Genomic DNA, 27,521 nt, shown 5'->3' with positions numbered 1-27,521 from the left:
TTTGGTTTTTGGAGCATATTTTATTTTTCAATCCTAGAGAATTAACATCTGCTAGCAGTGTAACACAAAAATTTAACATCAATCTATTTAAAACTCCTATAATGGGAACTATGTTTTTCAAAAATGGTAAAAAACAACACAAAACAAAAAAACCCCAGACACACAACAAAAACAGTTGTAACATACATATAGTACATCCACTTTCCATTCGCAAAGAAGATTGTCATTTTTCTTTTCGTGAAATTTGTCAAAATATATATGTCTGTATAATATTCACATTCTGGAAGGCAAGAGAAATCTTCAAATTTAACTGTAAATTTAAACATTTTATTTGTGTATGTGTGTATGTATGTATACATATACATATATGTATGTATATACATATGTGTATGTACATATATATACATATATCTTAGAACCAAAACATTAAAAATAGCAGCAACATTGATCTTTAAATATTATAATGTTATAGTAGATTGTTCATATAATGTCGATCTATTTTAGTAGCTTTTTCATTATTAATATCTAATACAACATACAAACTTTAAGGTCCTGGTCTTGTTGCCGAGTAACTTAGAACCTAGATTCCATAAATACTATGCAAAGAATCATTATAAAACACAGACTACAGAACATTTTCTAGACCAGAAAAAAAAATCATACAGAAAGGTTTTAGCGGAAAAATCAGGTCTCAAGGAGGTTCAAAGACATGTAAGGAAACTGCAGGATTCCCAAGGCAAAAGAGATGACCTGACGAGCTCCCTGAAATGTTGAATTGAATCCCAGGAAATATGTCAATGTGGACAAAAAGGCACTGCCGTGTCTTTGTGAGGCCGTGTTTCATTGGAATATGGCATGAAAGTGATTAACAACTGGAAACTTTCCAGGGATAGAATCATTTCTCACCAGGAGGCAAGACACTGGACAGGAGATCAATATTTATTTTCCAGCCTTTACATTTATTCTGATCGCCAACAGCATAAAAAACAAGATTTCAGCAGGACCTTGTGTACTGAAGCCTAGAAGGTTGGAAAAACTGATCCAAGCCACTGGAACGATGTGCTGATCCTGTTGGCTTAAAAAGAACTCCAGATGTGGTAACAGGGATTTCTTTGAACCCAGCTTCATTTACAGAAGTTGCTCCTGCAACTGTGACTTCTTTTATATTTCAAAGGTTTTGCAGAAGAAGTCAATGGTTAGGTCTCACAATGGGGCTGGATCTCTGTCTGCCCTGTGATGAGACTCAGCTCTGGTATTTATTGTTAACAGTTTGTTTTCATTTTCAAACCAGTTCACACACTGTTTTAATTGATTCTCTCTCTCACACACACACACAAACACACACACGAATGTGTGAGGAAGCCAGGGTATGCATCCAAGTACTATCAAGACCAGAAAAACAGAGGCTCCCACAGATCAAAATGACTTAACTTGTCACAGACACAAACACAATCAAACTGTAAGTGTCTTCTACAGAACTTAACTCTATCCAACAATTATTTTTTTATTTTTATTTTTTTTTAGATTTACTTATTGTGGGGTGGAGAGAGGCAGTGGGAAAGAATCTTAAGCAGACTCCTCACTGAGCACGGAGCTCCACACGTGAGGCTCGATTTCATGACCCTGAGATCATGACTTGAGCTGAAATCAAGAATCAGACACTAAACTGACTGAGCCACTCAGGGGCCCTCAACAGTTACTTATTTTTAAGAAGAGGAATTTGGTCATAGTTGTTTCTGGAGAATAAAGTAATTTGAAGGGGGTAGGGGGAAAAAAGAGAAAGAAAAATGAGTTCCAGAGAAGAAGGGGAGAGAAGTGGTGCCACTTGGCTCTCAGTATCATAAACATTTTAAAACCAACAAAGTACATTTCACAGGTAGAACACAGGCACTTACAAAAATATTTACTCTAGTCTTCCAAATAGCCTCACATTGGCCTTGATTACTACATCTTTATGTAGATGCTGAGGCTGACACTGAAACATAAGATCAGCAAAAAATTTTTACATGAGTTCCATGTTTCCTGAGATGTAAAAAAAAAATACTATAACCTGTTCTTACCCTGCTCCTGTCCCACTTCACCCCAGGTACAAGACAGTGACATTAAAATAGATGTATATTTGATTCGTCTGGTAGTTTTCTAAGGTGTAGGTTTTACAAAATACCATTAATGAATATTCTTCCTATGTCATTAAGAAACTTAAATTTTCCTCTATCTAAGCTGAGGAGACTTCAGTAGACTTAAATAGTTTTTGTAAATTTAAGCTTGGATTCTACTTGGATAGTTACTGGAGACGTAAGCAAAAATTTTAAATTACCATAATAGTTAATTTAGAAAGCTGTCATATTTTACAAACCTTTTCGAGAAAATTCAGTGATTCTTAGCTTAATGGTTCCATAAAACAAAATTACACTAATTCCACTATAAAACAACCCTACATATAATGATAATCTAGGAGCTAGAAGACTTAGGTTCAACATTTGGGAGTGTAACACTTTAAACTATTAATCAAGTTCTTATATTTAATCAATAATTTTAAAGAACTAATTGAATTAAAAAGAGATCATTCACGAAGCCATTGTGTAACATGATGTGAAAGTCCTACAGATCCCTTTGTTTCTCTTCAGGCACCATTTATCCCAATCCCCTCAGACCCCACCCAGCCTCCCTGACATTCACCCACTGTAAATGCCCCGCCAACAGAGTCTTTGGACTCTGAACTCAAAGGGTGAGGCACCAATAGGAAAATTATGCTTTGGCAAGGAAGAAATTGAACAATCGTTTGAGCTTTCCTGAGGTAGTGGTTTCTCCTTCAAATATTCTAATGGTTAAGAAAAGTCTAGGGAGCTGAATTAAAAGACAAGTGGAGTGTTGGTCACTGAACATAAACACTACCCTGAAACTGGTGGTTTCAATGGTTACATGATTATCCCACACTCCAACACCTTTTCTGTAGAATCTTGATTGCTATGAGGAAAATGTAAGATATTAAGGTTGCTGTGGGGCTAGGGCAAGCCTTGAAGGCATTGTACAACTCATTGCAATTTGGATTAAATTCCTACGTGTTTCTATAAAAGTACCTGGCATACAGCTGGAGCTCAGTAGTTTCTGAGCTCTGATAATGGACCATTTAGAATCTCTGATTTAGCTCCATAAGGTTACAAGGAAACAAACATAAAAACACCCAACCAAATTCAGGCTAATTGTCGCCTTTGTGCATGGAATTATGGACACCTCGCAAACTATGAGGAGGTTAAGTTCAAGTGGAACCCCAGTATGCCCAGTAGGGCATACAAGTCCATAAGAGCTCTATTTATCAGACACCTTCCTTCTATCATGATTTCATCATGATGTGATTATGGGATTTTTAGCCGTAAGTAATTTTTTTGAAGATAAAGTGATCCATTGTCTCTGGTGCTCTTCAAGCATTTCCGCCAGGCATTTAATCAAGACAGGATCCACCTTAGAATCAAATTTATTAGCAAACCAATGCCCGTCGTTTATCAGCCACCTTAATTCTGCCGCCCCAAAGATACACACACTTCGAAGGTGGGAGCCCGTACATCGTGGATACAAGAGGCCTTCGTGATAGTTCCATTTGACAAGGCGGGTCTTACTCTGCAAGTCAGACACATCTTGGGCTGACCTAGAAATCTCCCCAGGTATTCCTGGTACCCGAATTAAGGTAGCCCAAAAATGTTCATCCGGCGAGTACGTATCTTCAGACCAGGCAAAAAAGTCTTTAACGAGGGAGTTGTTGAAAATGTATTTCACAAATGCCCGACTTAAAACAAAATAAGCACTGCCAACAAATATCTCAATGTTATGAGGGGGGGCTTCCTTGGAGACGTTTGTCCTTACTGGTAGCTTCACATATTCATAAGGCATCTGTCTGAGTTCATAGTGATAAGTGAATCTTTTCATTTTACTGGTTGGGGGTTTCACCGTTTCTAACATATTTGCTCCGTTGAGTTTCTTCAACTCTGATACCAATTCAAAATTTGACTTCAATGGAAAATCTTGCCCACACAGATTGATAACGTATTTCCACCGAACTGAGGACTTGAGGAGGTCTGACAAGCAATTCAGATCGGCCTGGAGTCTGGAAATGTGCGCATATTGCACTGTCTCCAATTTGGAGGCAATGAAAACATTGGAGAAGCACTTGGCTAAATTGTTCATGGCAACTTTGAAGACATCAGGTGACTTATGGTCATAGTGGATGCAGTAAATATTGTGCTGGTGGTATATAGCATGGAGTAGCCTTTCAACCATAATGGCGTCTTTATGAACGACCAAAGAGTAGGCTATGGGGAAGCTCTTCTCCTCCCTTGAAACGGGCTTTTGATGGTACCTTCGCAGGGTCTGATAAATGTCACAGTCACTGGTTATTGCCACTACATCCTCATCATCCAAGTCAATGATGTCTCTCCTTCTTATTTCCAGACTCTTGCCGATTTCCAAAGGTGCCTGTTCATAGACCCCTGAGCAGTTCACGTCATACCTGACTTCATTCTTCACATTAGTGTACCTGTTCCTTACAAAAGGCGAGGTACTCAGGAAGGACTCGACCAAGTAAATATCTCTTTGAGGGAAGAAGAGGCTTTTCACATTTAGAAGCTTCAACAGGGAGAACAGCCACAGAGTTACAAATAAGATGAAAACTTTCTGCTGTGCTGGGTATTTAAAACAACATTTGAATGCCTTCATTCTGTAAGAGGAAAGAGGAGTAATTCAGTTGAAATATGAGAAAGAGAACTAAGAGAAAATTAGTTCAGTTCAATCAAAATTCACTGGGTAGTACCTTTTACATGCCAGGCAGAATGCTGGGCCCCGTGGTAAATAAGACAAGGTTCTCTCACCATTATGAGAATCCAGAAAAAAAAAAAGGAATGAGAATATACAGAATGATAGTATTTTGCGGTATCTGTGTTAACTATATCTGAATTGTGAGAGATGTTGGTTACCAAACAGAATGGCCAATTATGTAAACTCCTAAAATATGGGTACTGTGTAACTTTTACTATCTGCATTTCTGCTTAGCGTATTTGGGGAGAGATTACTCCAGTTTGGGCAGAACTGGTCTACACAGTTAGATGTCATTTAGGGGTCAGGGGAGATGCGAATGCCCCACCTGAGCCTAAAAGGGGCATCCATAGTGAGTCTCCCTTCAGATCCTTATGAGATCTAGATCTGAAGTCAGATGGGGAAAGCCCATTGTTACAGACTGCATCTTTATGTCTCTCCCTGACTCACATTTTGAAACCTAAGCCTTGGGGTGATGGCATTAGGAGATGGAGGCTCTGGGAGATGATTAGATCATGAGGATGGGGCCCTGGTTGATGGGAGTAGTGCCTTTATAGAGCTCCCTTTACCCTTTCACTATGTGAAATATGGATTAATTACATTCACACCATGTGAAAAAGTCTGAGACTAGCCTGCATCTGCCCTTGTGGGACGATCCCCATGACACACAGTGAAAGGGAAATGAGCAAAATGTGTAGCTGTGTACAGTGTGCTCACATGTGCGTCAAAAAAAAAAAAAAGTGATATAAATAGCATCTACACCCAAACAGCGCATGTTGGCAAACTTTTCCTTCCTCTGTCACAACCACTCAACAGCGGCCATTGTAGTGGGAAAGCAGCTGCAGATAATGTGTAAAGGAGAGGGCTTGGCTGTGTTCTAATAAAACTTTATTTACAAAAAGGCAGGTGGCTGGCTATTTCTAGAGGAAATAGACACGACACCAGGAAGAGGAGCTGCTTTGCAGGGCAGGATGGGACAGGATGGGGGATTAGCAGCCTGGGTAGGAAGAAGATTTATTAATCACCAAATATCCTTCTGTATTTGATTTTTAAAAAATGATTATATGCTTTTTTTTTTCCTCAGATAAAAAACAGGCTAATCAAATGGAGGCACAGATGAATTTATTTTGGAAGGAGCAGAAGCATCCCAAGGTCTGAGGACAGGAGGGCCAGCTGAGTTCATAGGGCTGCTTCAGAGAGGTTCAAATCCTGAGACCTGTGGAGGTCTGAGGAGTCCGTGTGCAATTTCTTAATGATGAGGAAACTGAAGTCTGGCTGAGGACAAAGCAAAAGCTGACACCGTGCTACCTCCACCCACCCCCAACTCCAGGGTGGGACATACGGGACATTCTTTAGGAATCTCCCAGCTATCTTAATGTTAATACCTTGCTAGAGGTAAAAACCTTGACAATGGTAAGGCCTCAAGGCCTCCAGTATCTTGTAGGTCCTCTTTAGCATATGAAAGTTCTTTTGAAACCTCCCTTTTTCCTTACCTCCTCCCTCACAACCCCTGGGCAGCAGCTCTTTCTGCCCACAGGGCATGTCCCTGTGCTTTAATAAACCACCAAAGATGTCTCAAGAATTCTTTCTTGGTCATCAGCTCTGGACTCCACCCCACTGAACCTCACTTACATCCTAAAACTTCATCATTAACACATATCAGTAAATCTTACATGAGGACATAAATCCTTGTTCCCAATTTCCTTAGAATTAACAAGCCATTTGAACCTGATTTATTTTTTCATATTTCTTAACAGGTCAATTGAAATAGCTCTCCTGGGAAGGGCATGGCACGTCCACCTTCACTGGAAAGACTTTCGTTAAAGAACAACACCTTGGGGCACCTGGGTGGCTCAGTGGGTTAAAGCCTCTGCTTTCGGCTCAGGTCATGATCCCAGGGTCCTGGGATCGAGCCCCATGTTGGGCTCTCTGCTCAGTGGGGAGCCTGCTTCCCCTCCTTCTCTCTCTGCCTGCCTCTCTGTCTGCTTGTGATGTCTGTCTGTCAAATAAATAAAATCTTTAAAAAAAAAAAAAAAAAAGAACAACACCTTACTGACAACAAACTGTCCTCCCCAATCCCACCACAGCCTCTCCCAGGTGGGTTTCTCTGGGGTCCTGTTTCTGAACTGCTCTTCTCACACACTCTGTCCCTCGTTCTCTGGACTGTGACACATTGCTGACACCTTTGTCTCCAGCCTCACCTGCTGCCCAGGCTTCTGACATGAACGTCCAGTTGCGTGATGGACATCACATCTCCACCAGATATCCCGCAGGCACCCTACCTCCAATGAATCCCAGACTGAACCTGTGCATGGGTGGTATAGTGGTTAGCATAGCTGCCTTCCAGACTGAACCTGACATCTCCTCTCTTGTGTTTTTGTGTCAGTGTATGGTGAGACCAACCACTCAATAACCCAAGCTTGACATGTGAGAGCCAGAGTCCGACTCTTATCCACATTATCAGATCATCTCATAAAGACCATCCCTTCTTCTCCAACTGCATTAACTGATCAGCATCCAGGGAATGCCAGCCAGGCTTGTGGCCCTGGGTCTCGGCTTTCTGCTCCCCTGAAGCAAACTGAAGTGGGTTCCATACACTCAGGCTCAAGCCCAAGGTTCCTGCCAGTTGTTACGGAGCATGGGAGAATGGACTCCGGATACACAGGGCCACACAAACTGCTTGAGCATGCACTCAGAAGTACGTGTTGTGATAAAATTTGACTTACAAGATTTATCAGTCCCAAATCAACCTATCTCCTCATTGTCCTAATGCATGGTAAGTAGGCATACATAGGAAGGAGCTTAAATAAATGGTTAGGATTAGAATGAATCCTACCCAAAGTAAATTTTTGCTTTTTCGTTTCTCCCTTTATTGGTCTAAGGGATCTCTACTTAGCGTCCTTTACTAGTTCCCCTGATACACAGTGGTATAATGAAAAGATCCCTCCCTCTCTTCTTTCTTTCCTCCCTCCCTTCCTCCCTAAGATTGTATTTATTTATTTGAGAGAGAGAGAGAGCATGAGTGGGTAGGAGAGGGAGAAGCAGGCTCCTTGCTGAGCTAAGCAGGGAGTCTGATGGTGGGACTTGATCTGGGGACTCCAGGATCATGACCTGAGCCCAAGGCAGACACCCAACCAACTGGGCCACCCAGATGCCCCAATCCCCTTAAATTTCTAGAGAGGCTTTGAAAGACTTCCAGAGTTGTTGTGGTGCTTAGGATGTACCATGTAACTATCATCTTCACGTATACATAAAAAAGCAAAGGCTGGCTCCCTGTCCTGTCACCCATTTCCAGGGGCTCCTTGCACCCAAGCTTCCCCATCCTTCCTAAGAACCCCTGGAGCACACACTTCCTGATTCCAGTCTGGTGCCTAGAAAGCCTGATTTGAGGTAGGGGGCATGGCTGCCTGCCCAGAAAGGGAAGGTGACTGGGCACTGGTGGCAGGGGCGCTGTGAGAAGTCCTGTGGGAACTGGCTCTGGGTCGCATGTCTGAGCTTCACCAGCCAGGGATGAGAGGTGATTTTAAAGCAACGAGGGGAGGGAACTGGGACAGCCCAGGCATCTGGCTCTCTGATTCTTCTTCTCCTTTCCTACTCTGGGAATCTTTAAGGAGGAGAGCTCCTTACGGATCAGCCCTAGACATCAGGGGAAACAAGCAGCTCCCCAATACCACCCTGTCCCAAGTCATCGGGGGAAGTGTAAGCTCTTTGGTATGAAAGAACTTTTGTCAAATCCTGAAAGGGACTGTGGGCCTCTTCCCGGCTTTGGTGAGAATCTCTAAGGGCACGAAAGCCTCAGGAAGTGAGAAACCACAGTTTCCAACCGTGGCGCTGCTTTCCTCTGGAGAGAATCTGTGTGTGACACCCATGGGGAGCCACAAAGGGTACAGGTGGGCTGCGGGCAGGTACCTGCCCGGTGTGGCAACTGCTTCAACTCCCTGCCATCTGCAGCCTGAACTCAGGAGTCCCCACGATGGGAATGAGCTCCTGAGGTCTGAGCAGACCTTGCTGAGGTCAGGCTGCAGTCCTGTGGGCCACATGGTTCCTAGGAGACGAGTGTAACGACGCCACCTTCTGCAAACACCCAATGCCGGCTGCTTCCTTCTTCAGGCCCCAGGAGCAGGAAGCAGGCAGGCGTTTTGCTGCCAGGAAGTAGTCTGATAATTACATTACAAATAAGTGCCCACCCACAGGAGAAGGGGTACTTCACCCTCCACCTGCCCAGACAAGTAAGGAGCCCGGTCCACTGCGGAGTTCACTGCCACACACGGGGACTAGGGAGGAAGACACAACTGAGAAGGACGTGATAACAAGGCTGGATCGTCTAGTTCAGCCGAAATAAGGAAGGTCTGTTTGGATAATTCAATAAAGAACCAACAATGATGGTGAATGAGGCCTTTTCCATAAACCCTGTTCTTTACCCCGCCTTTCCAGGCACTGTTTACAGCCTTAAAAGAAACAGCAGGCGCACAAAACATACACCCAGCTAAGTGATGATAATTGTAGTCAGGGCTAAGTGGCTACAACCATTAGCAGCTCTTCCTCAAACCCTCCTTAAGTCAGCAATCTCAAAACCCAGGACTGCCAAATAGCGCATGCTTGCCTTCCCGAGGGAGGAGGGAGAAGGAAAAATCAGGACGCGGAGGAGGCGGCTGAGGACCAAAGCACTGACTCTGGTTTAGCTTAGGGACCAGGAATGAAGGATCTACCATCCGTATTTGCAGATTAGGTGTTCTCTGCTCCCTCCACTCCCCTGCCTCTCTTGCTCCCTCCCTGCACACCCACACTCCTCTCCAGTAACTCAGATGGGAAGGGCAGCGCTTGGGAGAGATAGTACGGAGTCGGGAAGAGGCTTCAGGATATTTAACCTCTGAAGCCCAGTTTTCTTGTCTCAAAATGGGAATGAGAAATCCCCTCGAGCTGCTGCGAGGGCACAGGAGCCCCTGCATGTGAATGGGGTCACCCCACAGAGAGGCACAGTGTACCTGACACCTGTGCCCATCGTGCCTGACTCCAAACCTTGAGGTTTCTAGTACATTACACAGGATGCGCTGACAGGCAGACAATGTTAAGGAAATGACTGACCCCTTTTCTGACCAACACAGGAGGTGGAAAGGACAACAGGGGAGCAGCCGAGAGCTAAGACCTCGCTCGGAGGCTGCACCAGAAAGGCGGATGCCACACGGGTGCCACAGTACACGTCCCCTGCTCCAGCTACACAGCTGGGGCTTCTGCCCAGAGGAGGCCCTCCGCTCATCTCAGAAACAGCCTATGGAGCTCCTGCACCCTGGGCAAGTTGCTCAAACTCCCCCATCTCTGTGTCCACATCAGTACAAGTCTGCTAATCACAGCAGCCTCCCATGGGGCTCTGGAGGTTAAACGGGGTAAGGCATGCACAGTCCTGACACGGGACTGCCTGGCCAGTACTGGCTGTGGCTTCATCTTCATCATCATCTTCACCTGCATCACAGTCACCTGAGCGAAGAGCTACCCCATCCTCCTCTGCATTGACTTCCTTAAAGATCCCGCCCACACCTCTGGTTTACTGTCCTTTTTTTTTTTTTAAAGATTTTATTTATTTATTTGACAGAGAGAAATCACAAGTAGATGAAGAGGCAGGCAGAGAGAGAGAGAGGGGGAAGCAGGCTCCCTGCCGAGCAGAGAGCCCAATGCGGGACTCCATCCCAGGACCCTGAGATCATGACCTGAGCCGAAGGCAGCGGCTTAACCCACTGAGCCACCCAGGCGCCCCTGTCCTGTCTTTTTAATCTACTTTCCATTTTCCCATTCTGACATAAATTCAATGTTTTAGAATGGATGCCTGAATGCTTCTAGGTACTCTTTATTAAATTAATATCAGCATTATTATGAACGTAGAGTCCCCAAGGAGTCGTTACATGGGGCAACGTTCTAGGTCCTCTGCATGTGTGCAGCCCTTCAGTGGATCTATGCGGTGAGCACGACCTTCATCCGTCTTTTACAAGACAGGAAACTAAAACCCGTGGGGACTGAGAAATCACCTAAGGTTATACGGAGCTAGGATCCCCATCAGTTGAAGCTTGAACCCAGAGAATTGTGTTCCTGGGATGCATTCTTAACCCTCTAGGTAATACTAATACTGTCTCTTGGAACATAACGTTTTCCACAACAGTTTCAGTCCTTGAATAAAATTTCTCATTACTATGTCTTACCTGACCATCCCAAAGCTGAAACAGGAAATGAACATCAAATCACCTCACCCTGAGACCCCTCCACCCAGTTTAAGGGATTCCATACATGGAGAATTAGCCTGGAGCCTTGCTGGGGGAGGCACACACTCTGTTCCTACGGTCAGAGGCTGGGGCAATCCAGGAGACCAGTCAACCTTCCGGCCATGGAACCCATCAAAGGAAAAGCAAGCTAGCTCACTTGAATTCTTGTCTTATATCCCATCACTGACGACTTACTTGGTCTGGTTGGGGTTCTCTGAGAATAACTAACCAGTTTAGCAAACTTTCTGGGCGAAATTTCTCTCTGCATGAAGAATATCCCCCCTGTGGGGAACCCTCTAACTTCTTAAACGTGGTATCATTACATGTTAGCGTGAAAAATGGGATTTGAGAGTTGACTGATTTAGAAATGTCAGGATTTTGTTTGTTCCTAAAGCTTTACAAAGAAGAATCATCATTTAAGAGCATTAATATAAAGATGAACTCACTATAAATAAATAAATAAATAAATAAACCCCTCATCTAGCTGAGTAAGCTAAGGTCCTTCTACCACAGCATTTTGATTTCATTAAGGTCATTGATTCTGCCCTGGGTAACAGGCTCATCATCAAATCGAGAGAAAGTTTTGGAGAAGACCATCAGTGGGAGGATGACTCACCCAAGATGCATTTCTTTAACACCCCACAGCACCTGCAGAGTCAGTAAAGGAGCAGAAAGGCAAGGCTCTTGCCCAGCTGACCTAACATTCTCATTGTTCTAGAGGGAAGACAGCAAAGGCAAGTAATGATCAGACTGTGAGTAGGTAAACAGTAACCACGAAAAAGACAAGAATGACGTGACTCCAGCCAAAATACGATACAACTAGAGGACAAATCCTCAAATAATTAAGAGGTTATAGGCTCCAAAGGGAAAAGAAAGTGTTTTTCCGTTCTGTTTATAAAAGTAAACACTTCCATTTTAAAAAAATGAGAAAGACAAGTCTAAAGAAGAAAATAAAGCTCACCAGTAATCCAACCGCCTGCCAAAAGCATTCTGTTGGCCAGGATGTCCTTCCAGACTATTTTCAGTAAAAAGACACTGCTGTGGGCTTGCTTTTTTAACCAGGAGTCTCGCTATTTAGGTATTGTCTTATCTGTTTCTTGCATTTCACAATAAACTTAAGTCCTATTCTAAACTGTGTCCATAATTGTTAGAAACTAAACCACTTCTGAGGTCAACATACTCTTCTATGGGGTAAAAAAAAACCATTTCAATAATAGAATTTACTTTTCTGGGCCTTCTTCACCAAAGCTTAAATTATCGCATAATTCCTGCAGAAACCTAGAAGCAAAATCCTAAAACTGACAAGGACTTTAATGGTAATGGAGTTCAACTTCCTCCTTCTCTAGATGAGAAAACAGAGTCCTAGCCGCCATTTTTTTTTTCATAGCAATCATTTAACACCGTTTTATTCTTGGGATGCCAGGAATGTGTTTATTCTGTTATGTACACGTTTGTACATCCAACTGCTCCCCCTGGAGGGCCTGGACAGAGCGGGGACTTTAATTGCCCAGGATTTAGAGCCCTCATGGTGGTATTCTGTCCAGCCTGGCTCGGCTGCTCCCTCAACTCAAACTGTTCAGGTCAAAGTCAATAAAAATCATCATGTTCCCAGATTCAATGGACCCATGCCTGTCATTTCCTAACGGTCTATCCTGAGCACTAGTACTATTTGTGTTACTTATTCCACTCAATAAACCTACTAGGTCTATTATCCCTATCATTCATTCTTTATCCCCCCATCACTGTGCCCATTTTTCAGATTAGGAAATTGAGACACTGAAAGTAAACAGCTAGTATAGGGAGGGCAGGATTTTCAACTCTAGCCTAATTTCAGAGCCTATGGTATTAACCACAATGCCAGGGTGCCTCTCCAATCTCTTGGCAGGAGTAGAACCCTGTTGGTTCTACATCTAAAATGTGTTTTGAATCCACCCACCACCACATCCACGCCATTCCACAGGAACCACCAAAGGCCCAGCCATCATTAACTCGTTGCCTCTAAAGGAAATAGCTTCCTCACTAGCCTCCCTTTTGTCCCTCTAATCCATTCTCTGTAATATAGCCAAAAGAATCATTTCAACACATAAATCAGACTGCTCTCCCTCTCTAGTCCTACTCCCCCCCCCCCCCCACTTAAAACACTTCACTGGGGTTTTACTGCACTTGGAATAAAACCAGAAATCCTTTCCATGGCCACAAGGCCCAGCCAGTTCCTGTCCATACCTTCCTCTCTAACTGCATCTTATTCTGCTCTTCTTGCCCATACACTCTAAGCAACAGCTGCCTTCTCGAAGTTTCTAGAATGCCAGTCCCTTTCCTGCCTCAGGATCCTTGCACTTGCTGTCCCCATGTTTAGACCATTTTTCTCTGGATCCTGGGGTTACTGGCCCCTCACCATCCTTCAAGCTGTAGGAGAAATGTCCTTTCCTCTGGTCCTCTCTGATCACCCTTCTCTTGTCTTTTTCCTGACTGTTGAATCCTTGTTTTCTTTCAAGCACTCATCACAGCAGCAGCAACTTTGTTTGCTTGTTTATTTCTGTCTCCCTGACAAGCCTTGGTCTTGTTCTAGGTTCAGATCCAGGTACATACCTAACTGGCACAGGGTAGTCATTCAGTGGGACAAAATCAGAAGAACCAAGTTCTAGTCTGGGCTGTGCCATCAAAAACTCCTCAAGTCAGGGCCTGAGTGGCTCTGCTGGTTGAGTGTCTGACTCTTGACTTCCACTCAAATAATGCTCTTGGGGGTTGTGGGCTCGAGCCCCTTATGGGGTTCTGCACTCAACATGGAGCCTGCTTGTCTCTCTCCCTGCACACGTACGCGCTCTCTCCCTCTCTCAAATAAATAAATAAATAAAACCTTAAAAAAACAAACAACTCAACTCATCCTGGCAAGTCATTTAATCTCGGGCACATCCTTACTTCCCATGTGTTACATGGAATAATGTCTTGCTATCCGGCAATGAGATCATGAAGGTCACAGGCATGGACCTCTCTACTCAGGCACAGGACTGCAACCAGAGGAAATGGTTTCTCGGGAAAACTGGGAAAGGCTCCATACGTTGCGGTCTGGTTTTCTTTTTCTGAAATAGCACATGCATTGTTTCCTGCATTCTGACATTCTAATTTTTTTTTTCTCACTCCCTGACGACATTCTTTTTTGCTAATGTCTGGTGCAAATATCGTTCCTGCGGACACACACCCATCTTGGATTTTGAAAGACAGGAGAATAGTTACTCTAATCAGAAGCTGATTTTTCTTTTTCCCTCCATCTGCTCAAAATTGTTTGAAAGACTGACAACCAAAGAATTCCTTTCAAAGAACCAGTTCTAGGCAGTTCTCATCGGCTAACCAGCTCCTGTAAACTCCGTGCATGGCAGAAGCTGTATCAGTTCCCCTCGGTTCAGTATCTTTATGGGCAATTCTCCAGACAGTGTAAGACTGCAGTGACGCGTTAGAGCATCCCTAAGGATCATGTCCCATGCAGAGCAGGACTGAGGACACCACAGCAGTGTGACACACAAAACACACCCTCAAACAGGGTCTCTGCCCGCACTCAGTTGCTCAGACTGTCAAGCTAACACCGTCTGGGTGCAGGAAAGCGGACCCTCCTCATCGGAGGGGAAGTGGATGGAGGCACCTGCAGAACTTGTCACAGCTAAGAGTTTCGGTCTACAAGTAGGAACTCTATGGTCACCACCTTCGAGACTAAAGGTCTGAATGCAAAAGGTAGGCATGAACATCAGGGTGTCAACACTGATTAACACTGTTTGTTAATTCTTTCAACTAGTAACTTCACTGGAGTTTCTTCATTTTGGGGAGACTTGTGGGGGTCATTTAAAGTCATAGGAGAAACGAGCAATCCATACCAGGCTGTATTTACCAGATGGCGGTCCCCCAAGGTCATCAGAAATCTGGGCTGCTGCAAAAAAGTGCAGAATTCAGGCAGGTTTTTATAGTCACAAAAATTGGGAGGTGGCCAACTTGGTTCTGGCTTTGGTGCATCTGGTCCACAGGGCAAACATCAAAAGCTGATTGTGGGGCGCCTGGGTGGCTCAGTGGGTTAAGCCGCTGCCTTCCGCTCAGGTCATGATCTCAGGGTCCTGGGATCAAGTCCCGCATTGGGCTCTCTGCTCAGCAGGGAGTCTGCTTCCTCCTCTTTCTCTCTCTCTGCCTGCCTCTCTGCCTACTTGTGATCTCTGTCTGTCAAATAAATAAATAAAATCTTAAAAAAAAAAAAAAAAGCTGATTGTGTATCCTGCTGGGCAAAAGTACTGGGGTAAGTCTTTAGCAGGAAGTCTAAAGGGCCATAAATGATACTATCGAATGAAGTTTCTATTTTGTAATGATTTGTGACCCTCATTATGTTGCAAGACATTGAGAGATTTTTCTGTAGAAAAAACCAAAAATATAAAAAGGGTGGGATTTCAAAATATCTACACCCTTAAATTTTAGCTTCGATGGAAATGGCTTAAATAAAATGCTTCCTCCTTTTTAGATAGAAAATATTACCCCCCAAAAGTTAATTAATGGATCTGACCTCTGTCTCTCAAGCTTTATGAACAGCAATGTTACATTCCTTTCTTAGTTCTTCTCTTCTCCGCCTTCCACACTTAGCCGGACACAATACAGAGCCAAATATATTTTTTATGTTCTAAATGTAAAATGTGGGTTGAAAATATCTTGGCTTCTTTTTCTACATGGAAGAAAAACTGAACTGAAAAACATTTGTGTCTTTCTTTAAAATGTATGCTAGAAAGAGAAAAAAATCTTTCCTCACCCAAGGTCGGCATGTAATTTCACCCCCCAGAAATTTCTAGAAGCACTTATTTGGTTTATGTCTACCTCCATATTTTATACTGTCCAGAATTAATTCCTCAAAGGTTAGGTAGCAGCCGATGAGGTATAGTAACTCTGATTTGCATGTGTGCACTTAAAGTGGAATCTTTAATGCCCGTAACCACATCACAGAGGCAGCACAGGGATAAACAGATGTGAATGAAGGATACGGATGGCAGAGATGGCTAAAGGCCAGGCCACAACTCTCTGTGAATGGATTAGACACACTCAGTTTTAAATAATCAGAAAAGCGTCTTTGTGTGTTTTCTGTGTTTCGTTGATGTGGTGGGGAGCTGAGCTGGAGACTTCAATATGCTTTGGGACTCCACTAAAAAACCCAAGACCAGCTACCCTAGTGTGACTTCATCATTTCACAAAGATCTGTGCTTCTTGGTTGAAAATGTATGTACATTGTGTGTGTATAGACACCACAAAGTTAAGACCTAGGAATTTAAAATTAAGATAAAGGGGCGGAACAAATACAGTCTGCAGTGCCTGAAAAAAGTTCTGACCAAAGAAGAATTTCCAAAAGCAGGGATTTCATGTGAAATGTCTGCAGAAGTCCAATCTAGAAATGACTCCTGGAAACTCTCCAGTTGGCATCTCCTACAAGGATGCATGCTAGCAACGGTTTTAATTAAGATAACATGTCTTAACATACAGGTTTATATTTGAAGTTAATACCATGAAAAAGTAAAAGATTTTTTAGTGCAGAACAGCCTAAGCAAACATACACACCCAACTACACAGAATGCAAAAACAAGAACCAGACTCCTCAGATTTCCACGTGGATTATAAAGTAACAGTCATTAAACCGGTCTGATAAGGGTGCCAGAACAGAAAACAGCTCAGGGAGATGAACTCGGAAACAGACCCAACAGGTAAGGTTGTTGTCTACAGATCTGGTAGAGATGGTCAGTTGCACCCCAACATCCATCCTCCCTCCCATCTTTTTTTTTTTTTTTAAGATTTTATTTATTTATTTGACAGACAGAGAGATCACAAATAGGCAGAGAAAGAGGGGGAAGCAGGCTCCCTGCTGAGCAGAGAGCCCGATGTGAGGCTCCATCCCAGGACACTGGGAATCATGACCTGAGCCCAAGGCAGAGGCTTTGACCCACTGAGCCACCCAGGTGCCCCCCCTCCCTTCTTTACTGAGGACCCCAACATCGTTGCTGGCAGAGATGTACCCCCCACACAGCCTTTCCGTTCAGCCTCCAATGTAGAGGAATGGTCAACGCAGGATGCTGTATGGTATCTGGAACATTGTTTACAGGAGCCTGATTCAGGGGGAGGTATGCCATTTTGTACATTTTCCCCTTTGCTCACTTTTCTGCATGGAGCTCTGACATGATGGTTGGAGTTACAGTAGCCATGTTGGGGCCATGACGAAAAGGTCAAGGAGTCTCAGAGACCTCAGCCCCGAAATCCTCAAACCACTGAACCAGCAGCAGGAAACACCCACTCTGCCTTCTTGTTACATGAGAAAAATAAGCCCTTGTATGTCAAAGGAACTTTGCAAAGATGCACTTTAAATGATGACCATATAAAAATGGCAACGCTCGACATACAGACACAAACACACAAGCAAGATGAAGCTTACATTTATCTAGGTTACAACAACTAGGTACAACTCCTGTTACGACAGTACAATCCTGTAGATGGTCAAGTGTGAAATTCTAGGTCTCAGGTGACCTTCTCAACTGTGTTCAGAGGCAGATGCGGACTTCGGGTAAACATTTGAGCAGAACAGACCCCCTGATTTACCAAATGAACTCGGATATTGGCACCCCCATGCTCACCCCACATCAGGTAGGCACCACTCAGCTCTTAGCAAACCTCTGCTTTGCAGGGTTCTAGCCACAGGCAGGGGGGCGGGCCCCATGATCCCTGAAAGTCACCTTGCAGGCAGCCTGCCTTCTGGTGTGCTTATGCATTAACAGGCTTGTTACCTATTAAGGAAGGTATCAGTACCACGTAGGGTGGCCATGTTGCATCATGCTTCCCTCCCTCAACCGCCTGACCCCATTCCTCTCTTCCCTGCCTCTCCTGAGCCCCTGCATCTCACCCTCCTTTCTACCTCTGTGTACAACGTAACTGGTTTGGAAAAAGCAGTTAAAGCCAGTGGTTCTGAATTTAAGTCCTGACATCACCAAGAAGCTGTCACCAGCCTAATGAGTCCTCTGCCTCCTTCCCTGAGAAGGTGGGCCAGGGTGCTAACTCATACGGATGCTGGGATGACTAACTGAGCACACGCACTGAGCATTCTGACAGGAGAGCAGACAGGCACATACACGGCACAGCAGTAAGGGGTCAAAAACATTTACACGAGCGACAGCTGTAGGAGGAGCACCAAAGATCAGAGGCCAGCGGCTGTTCTGCAAGCTAGGACTGGGCTTCACCCCCAACCTGCCACCAGCACTCCTGCACCCAGAGACCACCTCTGGGAGGCAATGGCCAGGGGTCTCCGCGGGGCCGGATGGCTCAGAAGCCATACCAAAGGTTTCCGCAAGGAGAAATCAGCCTGTGACCACTGTAATATTCTTACAACTTTTCTGTAGGCTTGGAGTTTTTCAAAAAGGACCCCCCCTGCCTTTTTAAGTGGGAATCATAGGGTAAACAGGACTGTGCAGGATTCCAAGCCTTCAGAAGTCCCTGCCTCCAATGGGATTCAGGCAACTCATTTTTAGTAGCATGATCTTAAACCTCTCTGTAAGTCTGGTGCCACTGCTGTCTTCCTTCTGCAATTATAGGTTCCAAGTCTTCTATGGTTCACTACTTTGCTATAAAAAATATCTTCTCTTTTGTTGTTCCATATTTGTTGGAATCTAGTAATCTAGTGATCATAAAAATATTCTTTCTTCTATTATCTTATTGTGGTTAACATAAAATTTACCATTTTGATTATTAGTGCTAAAAAAATCTTGATCATAAAAATATTCTTTCTTCTATTATTTTATTGTGGTTAAATATACTTAACATAAAATTTACCATTTTGATTATTAGTGCTAAGAAAAAAAAAATCTCTGCTTCTTGGTTTGTCCTAGAAAAGCCATTCCATAAATGTTGGAGACGACATGGGTGGATGACAGGTGGACAAACAGATGGAAGGATGGATGGGTGGATGGACAGACGGATGGACGGGCAGATGGGTGGACGGACGGATGGATCCAGTTAAAATTTCAACCATTTTTAAGTTCTGCACCATGAGATATATTCACGCTGCTGGACAATCATCACAACATCCACCCACAGAACTTTTTCATTTTCCCCAGCTGAAACTTGGTACCCGTCAAACACTAATTCCTTGTTTCCCCCTTTGGCAGCTCCGGGGAAACATCCCTCTGCTTTCTTTTTATGTATCTGATTCCTCTAGGACCCTTGTATTGGAGGAATCATAGTGTCCATCCTTATTGTACTTTACATGCCTTTGAAGCTCATCTATGCTGCAGCGTGTCAAAAGTTTCTTCCTTTCAAGGCTGAATAATACTCAATTGTATGTACACCCTGCACTTTGACCATGCGTTTGTCCACGGACACATGAGTGGCTTCAGTCTTTTTTTTTTTTTTTTTTAAGATTTTATTTATTTGACAGGGAGAGAGCACAGGTAGGCAGAGAGGCAGGCAGAGAGAGAGGAGGAAGCATGCTCCGTGCTGAGCAGAGAGCCTGATCTCCCAGGACCCTGAGATCATAACCTGAGCCCAAGGCAGAGGCTTTAACCCACTGAGCCACCCAGGCGCCCCCCAGTCTTTTGACTATTACGAATAATGTTGCTATAGACAAGAGAATACAAATACCTATTCATGTCCCCGTTTTTACTTATTTTGTGTATGTTTTAGATATACCTTCATCCTTATATCCTATTTCTATCCCCCTTCAGCTGGTTGCCCATCCACCCAGCCAACGTTTTCTGTGTGCCCACCACGTGCCAGGGAGGGGCTTTGTTAGAATCTGGAGAGATATGCCCAGAAGCTGTCCTGCCTGGAGGAATCCAGAGAGAAGTAAATAGTGAGGTCCTAGGTGACCTGACAATACACCCCAGGAAATCCCAATTTTTTATACAATTTTATTGGATACAAATATTTCAGAAAAGGTAAGTCAGCAGCTAGCTTGGAGAAATGGTTCTTGTACTAAGGGATTTTCTTGCACAGTGGTGATTATACGTTCCTCCTTTTAAGGATGTCTTCCCCAGTTCCACATCCCTTCCTTCAGCTCTGTAATCTCCATAATCTCCATAGAAGTACCCCCCACCCCGCCCCTGCTGATCTAGTCACTGCAGCTTAACTGGTGTCTGCCTCGTGTGTCACTTCACTTCTGTCTCCGGACCCATCTGTGACTACATTGAGCTCTGGCCGCCTGTGGGTAGGGCAGGGTGCTTGCTGGGAAGACTAAAGGAAGGAAGAACCGGGTGGAAGACCATGGCTGGCCAGAGCAAGCCCCTCCTTGCTGCACTCAGGTGGAATGTACAGGGGGTGGTGGTGGTGAAGAAAGGACACATCTATGCAAATATTCCAAACATGCCACAGTGATGCAAAGGAGCAGAAGGAAGAGAAAAGGAAGCTTGGCAAGCCCAGGAGCTATGGTAAGCCTAGTTCTTCCCGGTCGTGGGCACAACTGGCCACCCTCTGCTGCGGTCTGAATGAGCGGCTATCTGTCATGGGCTGTCTGGATCTGAAAAATGGCTGGGAGAAATAGCAAGGTTTGCAGAACCTTTAGAAATAGGTCCAACCTGTATCCAAGAGCAGACAGGCTGATCGTCTAAGTCTGAACATAGACAGAAAGCTCTCCTCCAAAGGGTCGGGTGGCAGGGGTGGGGGTGTGTGGGGAGAAAAGCAACCAAAGAGCGAGAACTACACAGTATTCCTGGAGATTTACTTGAGGGAACAAAGAGCTCCCTTACCACCAGGAACTTTTTTTTTGTTTGTTTGTTTGTTTTGGTTGCCTCAGTAAGGGAGAACATCCCATCAAGAGACGTTTGGAAGCATCTTGGAGAAGAAAAGGGGGCTTAGATTTTATTGAGCCTTTTCCAGTTTGGTTTAAGGCTAGTGTTTCAGTGCAGGGGGGAGGGTTGTGGGAGAGGGCTCCAACAGGACTGGATAAGGATCATGACTAAGATTCCAGGCACTTTTTCTGTGCTCGAGCAACCATGGCTAAAAGCATTCTTGCCATCAAGTTGTTTTGCTTTTTGCATTCTTAAACTTTTTTGGTGCAATTATACTATCTAATTTTAATTAACTTAAGAGTCTCCCTTAAGAATCATATGTGAACAAAATTCAACATTAAGGAAATTTTAAATAACCTGAATCTCTTGTCTAAAAGTGAGCTTTAGCACAGAAGTCAGGCGGTCTAGAGCTCGGCGGTGGCAGTTAGGGGTGGCGTGAAGCACAGAGAAATGACAAGGCACAAGTATCACTTCTGATTACTTTGAAATTTCTGTCCTCTTAATCTGCCAATACATAAGCCGAAACTTACCTCTGTGTTACCTACATGAAAAACCCCTAAGCTGACAGTGTAAACAAAGCAGGGAGAGGGCAATCCTCATCATGGACATGTAGTTTCTGACTGTGTGTCGGCAGGTGACTATATGGGATACTGGGCTGTGGGTGGTGGGTGCTTGCGGGTGGGGACACCGAGGCTGGAGTCAGAGAATATGGTCCTCACGGAGCAACCCCATGAGGGATGTTTCAGAGCAGCTATAATTTAAATGCAAACAATGATGGGGCCGATGACAATTCTTCGGATGTCAGCTGCACAAGGACTGCAAAAGATGCCAACTTTTTAAGCCTCATTAACTGTAAGGAAGGCCTCTAACAAAGATACTCACATCGTTATTAATTCCTCTGGCCAGGACATCAGCAGCCAAATCAGCAGAGGACACAAAGGTTTATAGGAAAGAGGGCAGAAGGAGGATCCAAACAGATTTAGACAAACTTGAATCAAGTACGATGCAGTTTAATGCTGATTAATACAAAGACTAACATGTAGGGCCAAGAAATTAACTGCATTTGTACCAGATGGAGAAATGGAGTTTAACAGGAGTATTTGCAGAGAACAGTTCAGGGTTTGGCAGACTGTAAGTCTGGGAGGAGTCACAGTTTGTTGGATAGGAGACTGCCAAAAGATTTTTTTTTTAAGGCAACAAATGCAAAATGAAACCCAAATCAGTGTGGTCCTGGACAGTATGAGAACCACAGAGCTGCAGAACATAAGGCCCAGAGCACTCTTAGAAAGCATCTTCCGGACACCTGGGTGGCTCAGTCAGTTAAGCGTCTGCCTTTAGCTCAGGTCATGATCCCAGTGGTCCTGGGATCCAGCCCCGCGTTGGGCTCCCTGCTCAGGGGGGAGTCTGCATCTCCCTCTCCCTCTGCCTGCCGCTACCCTCTGTTTGTACTCTCTCTCTCTGTCAAAGAAGTAAATAAATAAAAATCTTGAAAAAAAGAAAGCATCTTCTACCGGGCTAGACCTTGGGGACAGAGGAAGGGATGGGTGGTGTCTGGGTACAACCCTCCACAAGGGTACCGACTGACAGAAGTGAAGTAGAAGAGTGACCACAGGAGGGAAATGGAAGGTCAAGACTGAAGAAGTAAACATTCCAGAGGAATAAAAGTTGGCTCCAAATATTAAAAACACAAGCTGCGGGGCCCCATCCCCAGAAGGTCCAATTCAAAAGATGTGAGTGGTCTTGGAATTTCCATTTCTAAGTTTGCAGGGGATGCCGGTATGGCCAGTCCAGGGACCACACTCTGAGAGCAAGTGTTCTAAAAAGAAAATTGTAATTCAGAAAAAAAAATATGTATTTCTGAGATTTTACTAAGATACCATGGCCATTTCCTGATAAGTCCAAATTAGAGAGAATTTACTAGTTTTAAAAGCCCACACATTTATTTTGAAGATTATGCTCTTTTTAAGATTTTATGTTGCTGAACACAAGCTCTACCTTTACTTCCGACCCTTAGTGTTTCTTATTAGTTCAGCTTCATAAAGCAAAATTTTGCTTCTGTTTCTGCTTTATTTTCTGACATTTTATATGGCAGGCAGTCTCCCTCTGGTCTTCTTCCATGCCTCCTGTCCTGTGTATTATACTCAGCAGGTCAAACTTCATTACATATTAAATGTGACCTGTTTTTATCAAATGGTATCTGGCTTCCCACATCTTCTAAAATAGTAAATTTTTAAAAAAGATTTTATTTATTTATTTGACAGAGAGAGAGAGAGAGATCACAAACAGGCAGAAAGGCAGGCAGAGAGAGAGGGGAAAGCAGGTTCCCCACTGTGCAGAGAGTCCAATGCGGGGCTTGATCCCAGGACCCCGAGATCATGACCTGAGCCGAAGGCAGAGGCTTAACCCACTGAGCCACCCAGGTGCCCCTAAAATAGTAAATATTGATCCAGTCCTTTCCCCCAAGAGTCCACACTGAGCCCACCATGCCCAGGGGCCCATTAGGTTTCAACCCAGCTGCATTCAATTCCTGATTAATTTTATTTGATCTTACATACTTGAAGCTTTGGCCTTTCCATCCCAGTAGGAAAATTACCAGCATATGGGATGCATATAAAATGGCATGCAAAACAATGCAAATAAATACAAAACATACACCTTTAAATTGTTTGGGAAAAGTCTGTAAGCTAGGACATTGATACTATCTGCTTTGCTTCTCTATAATAGTCTGGTGAACAGCGACCAGGTTCTTCTAATACCATTTATTTTCCCTGGCCCCCAGCACCTGACACTTGTTAGCGTGCTACACAGAGGACGTGCCTTTGCCTGGGAGCCAGGTAAATGGGATCCAAGCCTTAACTTCGCCACTGTTTGGTTCTATGGCCTTGTACAAGTTCTCGAAGTTCTCTGGTTCTCAGATCCTACAATGGCAATGTTGGAAGGGGCACGATCACAATAAAAATACCAGCACTAAGGCTTACAGAGCACCCACTAGGGGCTGGCGCAGTGCGCACATGCACACAGCGTGTCCACACTTTGCATGCATGACTCACACACACTCCCCTCACAACAGCCCGGGACAGGGTACCATAAAGGCACCAAGCAGGTGTGGCGCTACTTCTGGGCCCGGGAAGCTCAGCCAAGGCCACACGCTCGGGAGGCAGTGGGACGGCGGCCAAGTTTGGCTCCAAGGGCCCCTCTGCCCTGATGCTGCAGCTTTGTGACACAATTCCCATCCGTGTTTTCCTAAACACGAAGTCTGCCTAGCCTATGAAGTAAAAATTTAAATTTCATGCTCATTTGTGCTTCAAAATATTGTTTCTGTAAGACAGGACTTTGATATCACAATCCCACACAGACTGTTTTTCCGGAAATGGACTCCAGACAGCCTTTCCTGCCCACTGGCTCCATCCCATTCACATATAAATTATGTGTGAGGCTCTCTCATCTTAAAAAAGCCATTCCGCCGTCCTGCCTCTCTCTTGAGGAGTGGCTTCCAAGAAGCTAAGCATGGAGGCCACTGCCAGTGCTCAGCCCATACCATGCCCCACCCCACGCAGGGTGCTCACTCCCCGTGGGCTTTGGGAGAGACGCGCAGCCTGGCTCTCACCCTTCCCCATGAAGGTAGGGGCTCTGTTCAGGCCTGCACCCCTGTCCCATCCACCCCAGGCTTTGAATAGTGTCCCAACACAGACCCAATCAACCAAATCTATCTTTCCTCCAAACTCTACCCCTCCTCTAATGTTCCCTCTTTTGTAAATGGCAGCAACACCTGCTCAAACCTGGAGGGACTTGACCTGCCCTGTCCTACACAAAAGTAGTCACCAAGTCACTCCAGGGTCTGCCTTGAGTCTGAGCACTTGTGTAACCCTACTGCCCCTGGCACAGCCTAGCCCACCAGGCCTCTCACACCCTTGCAACAGCCCTGTTTACCTTTCAGGAACCTTAGATCCACTCTCGCACAGCAACCTAGGAATTCTGAATGGAAATCTCACCAGGATACCCTCAGCGGTGAAACTGTCCAGAGGATGTATTCCACATATCGGCCCCAAAGCATGGCATCATCTTTTCCAATGGACTTCTCCATTCCAGGAACTCTCTGCTAGCTCTCCTCTGTCTTAGGGCACACCATTCCCTGGGGGGAGAATGCTCGCTTCTTCCTTCTCCTCCCCGCTTCGCCCTTAGTGTAAGCCACTCCCACCCACCCTTCAGGCCTTCTGACCTTCAATCTCCCCAAGAAGGCCTCCTGTCTCTATCCCAGACTCAGCGCATCTGCTCTCCCACAGCACCCAGCACTGGCCTGACCCACGGTAAATGCTCAAAAAACCTGGACCGATAAATCTGGATGGATGAATTGATTTTTCAACCCTGCATCACATAATCTCACTATGTTGCTGTTTTCTTCCTGCTTCCCAAAGGAAGAAGGAAACTCTTTGAGGCAGACACAGTTACACTTCTGATAGTGGTGCCAAGATAAGCCCCAGGTCACCAACTCATACTCCCCAAACCAGCTCCGGAGTCAGTGATTCAAGAGAGGGAGGGGGAAGAGAGGAAGCTGGGCACAGTCATGCATACTCTCTACTTGCACACCTCCCCCCAGCCATGATCTGAGTTCCTTCAAAGGCAGATTGCTAACTACTGCTTGCCTGTCTTCAGAGTACTTTCTTAGCATGATGTCATCAAGTGCCAACTTTGACCTATTCCCCAATTATGCCATTCACCCCTACCTAACTCTACCGTGATTATTCTGGCACTTAGCAAATTACTGTAAACTTTGGAATGAGTACAAGTACTAAACAAGAGGGGAACCCCCCCCCCCCAATTCCCCTATCAGTTTTTGAGAGTTACTACCATACAACTGAATTCTTTGGCTATTGTTTATACGCTAATAAAAGAAGATAATCCAACAGCATCCTAATTAGTGATTTCTCGGACAGTACCAGATCCTTAGAAAGTGCAACACAGGAAATGTTCTTTGCAATAATTAACTTATTTTTTTTAAGATTTTACTTCCTCAAGACACCATCAAAAAAAGCTGTCAAAAGGGACACTGGGTTCTAGAACGCCTTAGGCTGATAAGTAGTTTAATTAAGGCACGTTTTGGGGCGCCTGGGTGGCTCAGTGGGTTAAAGCCTCTGCCTTCTGCTCAGGTCAAGATCCCAACGTCCTGGGAGGGAGCCCCGCCTCAGGCTCTCTGCTCAGCGGGAAGCCTGCTTCCTCCTCTCTCTCTGCCTGCTTCTCTGCCTGCTTGTGATATCCATCTATCATATAAATCTTTTCTTTTTCATATAAATAAAATCTTAAAAAAAATAAGGGTACGTTTTACGCGTGTAGGATCAAAAAGGGTGACTTCTATGCCTACCAAACTGCATGGATACTTAATATTATTCCTGATTCCCTTAGTATTCTGGTTTGTTGCTCTTCAGTTTTACGGATGAGAAGAGGACAGAATAAGGGCTTAAGGGCTGACACCACCTCTTCGCATGCCCAGTAAGGGGGTAAAAGCCCAAGTTTCCAAGGCTACAATGACCCCGAAAACCTCCCAAAGACAGGAAATTCAGTTCTAAAACTTAACGAGCAATACCCGTTCACTCGCCCTGTTCGCCTAAGATGGTAAACTGACTTGAGGGTCCAGACCTCTTGGCTCGGATGCCCGGAGGCTCCTAGCCTGCCGGAGAGGCGCTGCCACCTCGCCGGGGGAACGTCCCGGTCAGCTCTGCGGCAGGAAAACTTGACCTTAAAAAAGCGCAGAAGCCAGTCCCTGGGAGGGCACCGCCGGGAAGTCCGCCCCGCAGCTTCCGACCCCCAAACTGGTAAGACACCCCCACTTCCCCTGCCAAGCACCTAGTCCTAACCGAGAAGCCACTGGAGCAGCCCACTCCCGAGCACCGCATCCGCTCCCGCCCACTCACCTCCCGCCTACCCCGGGCGAGGACGCCCACGGCCGGGTCTCCCGCAGCGTCGCTCGGCCCGAGGCTGGGGCGAAGCTGGCGGGCTAGTCGGGAAAAGCGAGCGTCGTGACCCTGCCTCTCGGCGTCCCTCGCCTGAGCGGTTCTTCCTGGCGCCCCGGCCGGGAGGTCCTAGATTGCGCGACCACCGCCTCGGGAAAGGGCGCATGCCGGAGCCGCGTCCTCACCGCTTCGGGAGAGTCTGGGGAAACCCTGGTGCGCACACGCCGCGCGACTCCCGGCCGCCGCGCCGGTTCCCGAAGTTGCGGCGTCCGCTTGGCGCGCGGCGGGGTCGCCCACAGTAGCTCCGGGCTCCATCTGCGCGCCGACACCCGCAGGCGCGCAGCCAGGCGGGGGCTCAGCTCGGGATCCCGATGCGGCACCCCGGGGCCGACGCCCCAGCTCTCACCCCCGAGAGCAACGCGGCGCCCAAGTTTTCCCCAGCGGGAAAGTGAAAGTCTCGAGGGGGTAAGGGTCCCGGCGTCCCGGCCACCCCGCGGCTGGGATCCGAGCCCCGCACCCGCCACCGCGGGACAGCTCTGCACCCCGGCCCCGGGCGTTCCTCACTGGCCTGCGTGGCCAAGTCGACTTACGAAAGGGAGCAGGGGAGCCCCGAACGCGGGGTCCCCGCGGCTGCAGAGGCCACCCCGGCAGGGTCCGCGAGCTACGCTCCGGGATCCCGGCCTCTCTGCGGCTGCAGCGGCTCGCTCCCGCCTCCTCCGCTTTCGCCAACTCGGCGG

At 45.7% G+C, this 27,521-nt stretch overlaps 1 protein-coding gene and 1 long non-coding RNA gene across 5 annotated transcripts; both read right to left on the bottom strand.

Annotated features, from left to right (window-relative positions):
• GCNT4 (glucosaminyl (N-acetyl) transferase 4) lies at positions 1-27,509 on the bottom strand. Of its 4 annotated transcripts, none has more exons than XM_082724964.1 (2): positions 27,375-27,509; positions 1-4,711 (listed from the first exon to the last, which is right to left on the bottom strand). In XM_082724964.1, exon 2 carries the CDS (start codon positions 4,708-4,710, stop codon positions 3,346-3,348), a length of 1,365 nt encoding a protein of 454 aa, XP_082581090.1. In that variant the 5' UTR covers position 4,711; positions 27,375-27,509; the 3' UTR covers positions 1-3,345. The 4 variants fall into 4 exon arrangements, with proteins under 4 accessions (XP_082581090.1, XP_082581092.1, XP_082581091.1 ...); XM_082724966.1 differs by lacking the exon at positions 27,375-27,509 and adding an exon at positions 26,970-27,050; XM_082724965.1 differs by lacking the exon at positions 27,375-27,509 and adding an exon at positions 26,746-26,985.
• On the bottom strand, positions 6,481-7,728 carry LOC309861022. Its single transcript, XR_014309732.1, has 3 exons — positions 7,161-7,728; positions 6,855-7,111; positions 6,481-6,640 (listed from the first exon to the last, which is right to left on the bottom strand). It is a non-coding gene; the product is annotated as an uncharacterized lncRNA (long non-coding RNA).
• Positions 27,510-27,521: the final 12 nt, after the last annotated feature.

This window comes from Mustela nivalis, assembly GCF_964662115.1.
Source record: "Mustela nivalis genome assembly, chromosome: 3".
Lineage (NCBI taxonomy): Eukaryota > Metazoa > Chordata > Mammalia > Carnivora > Mustelidae > Mustela > Mustela nivalis.
This window is presented reverse-complemented; position numbering and strand designations above follow the sequence as displayed.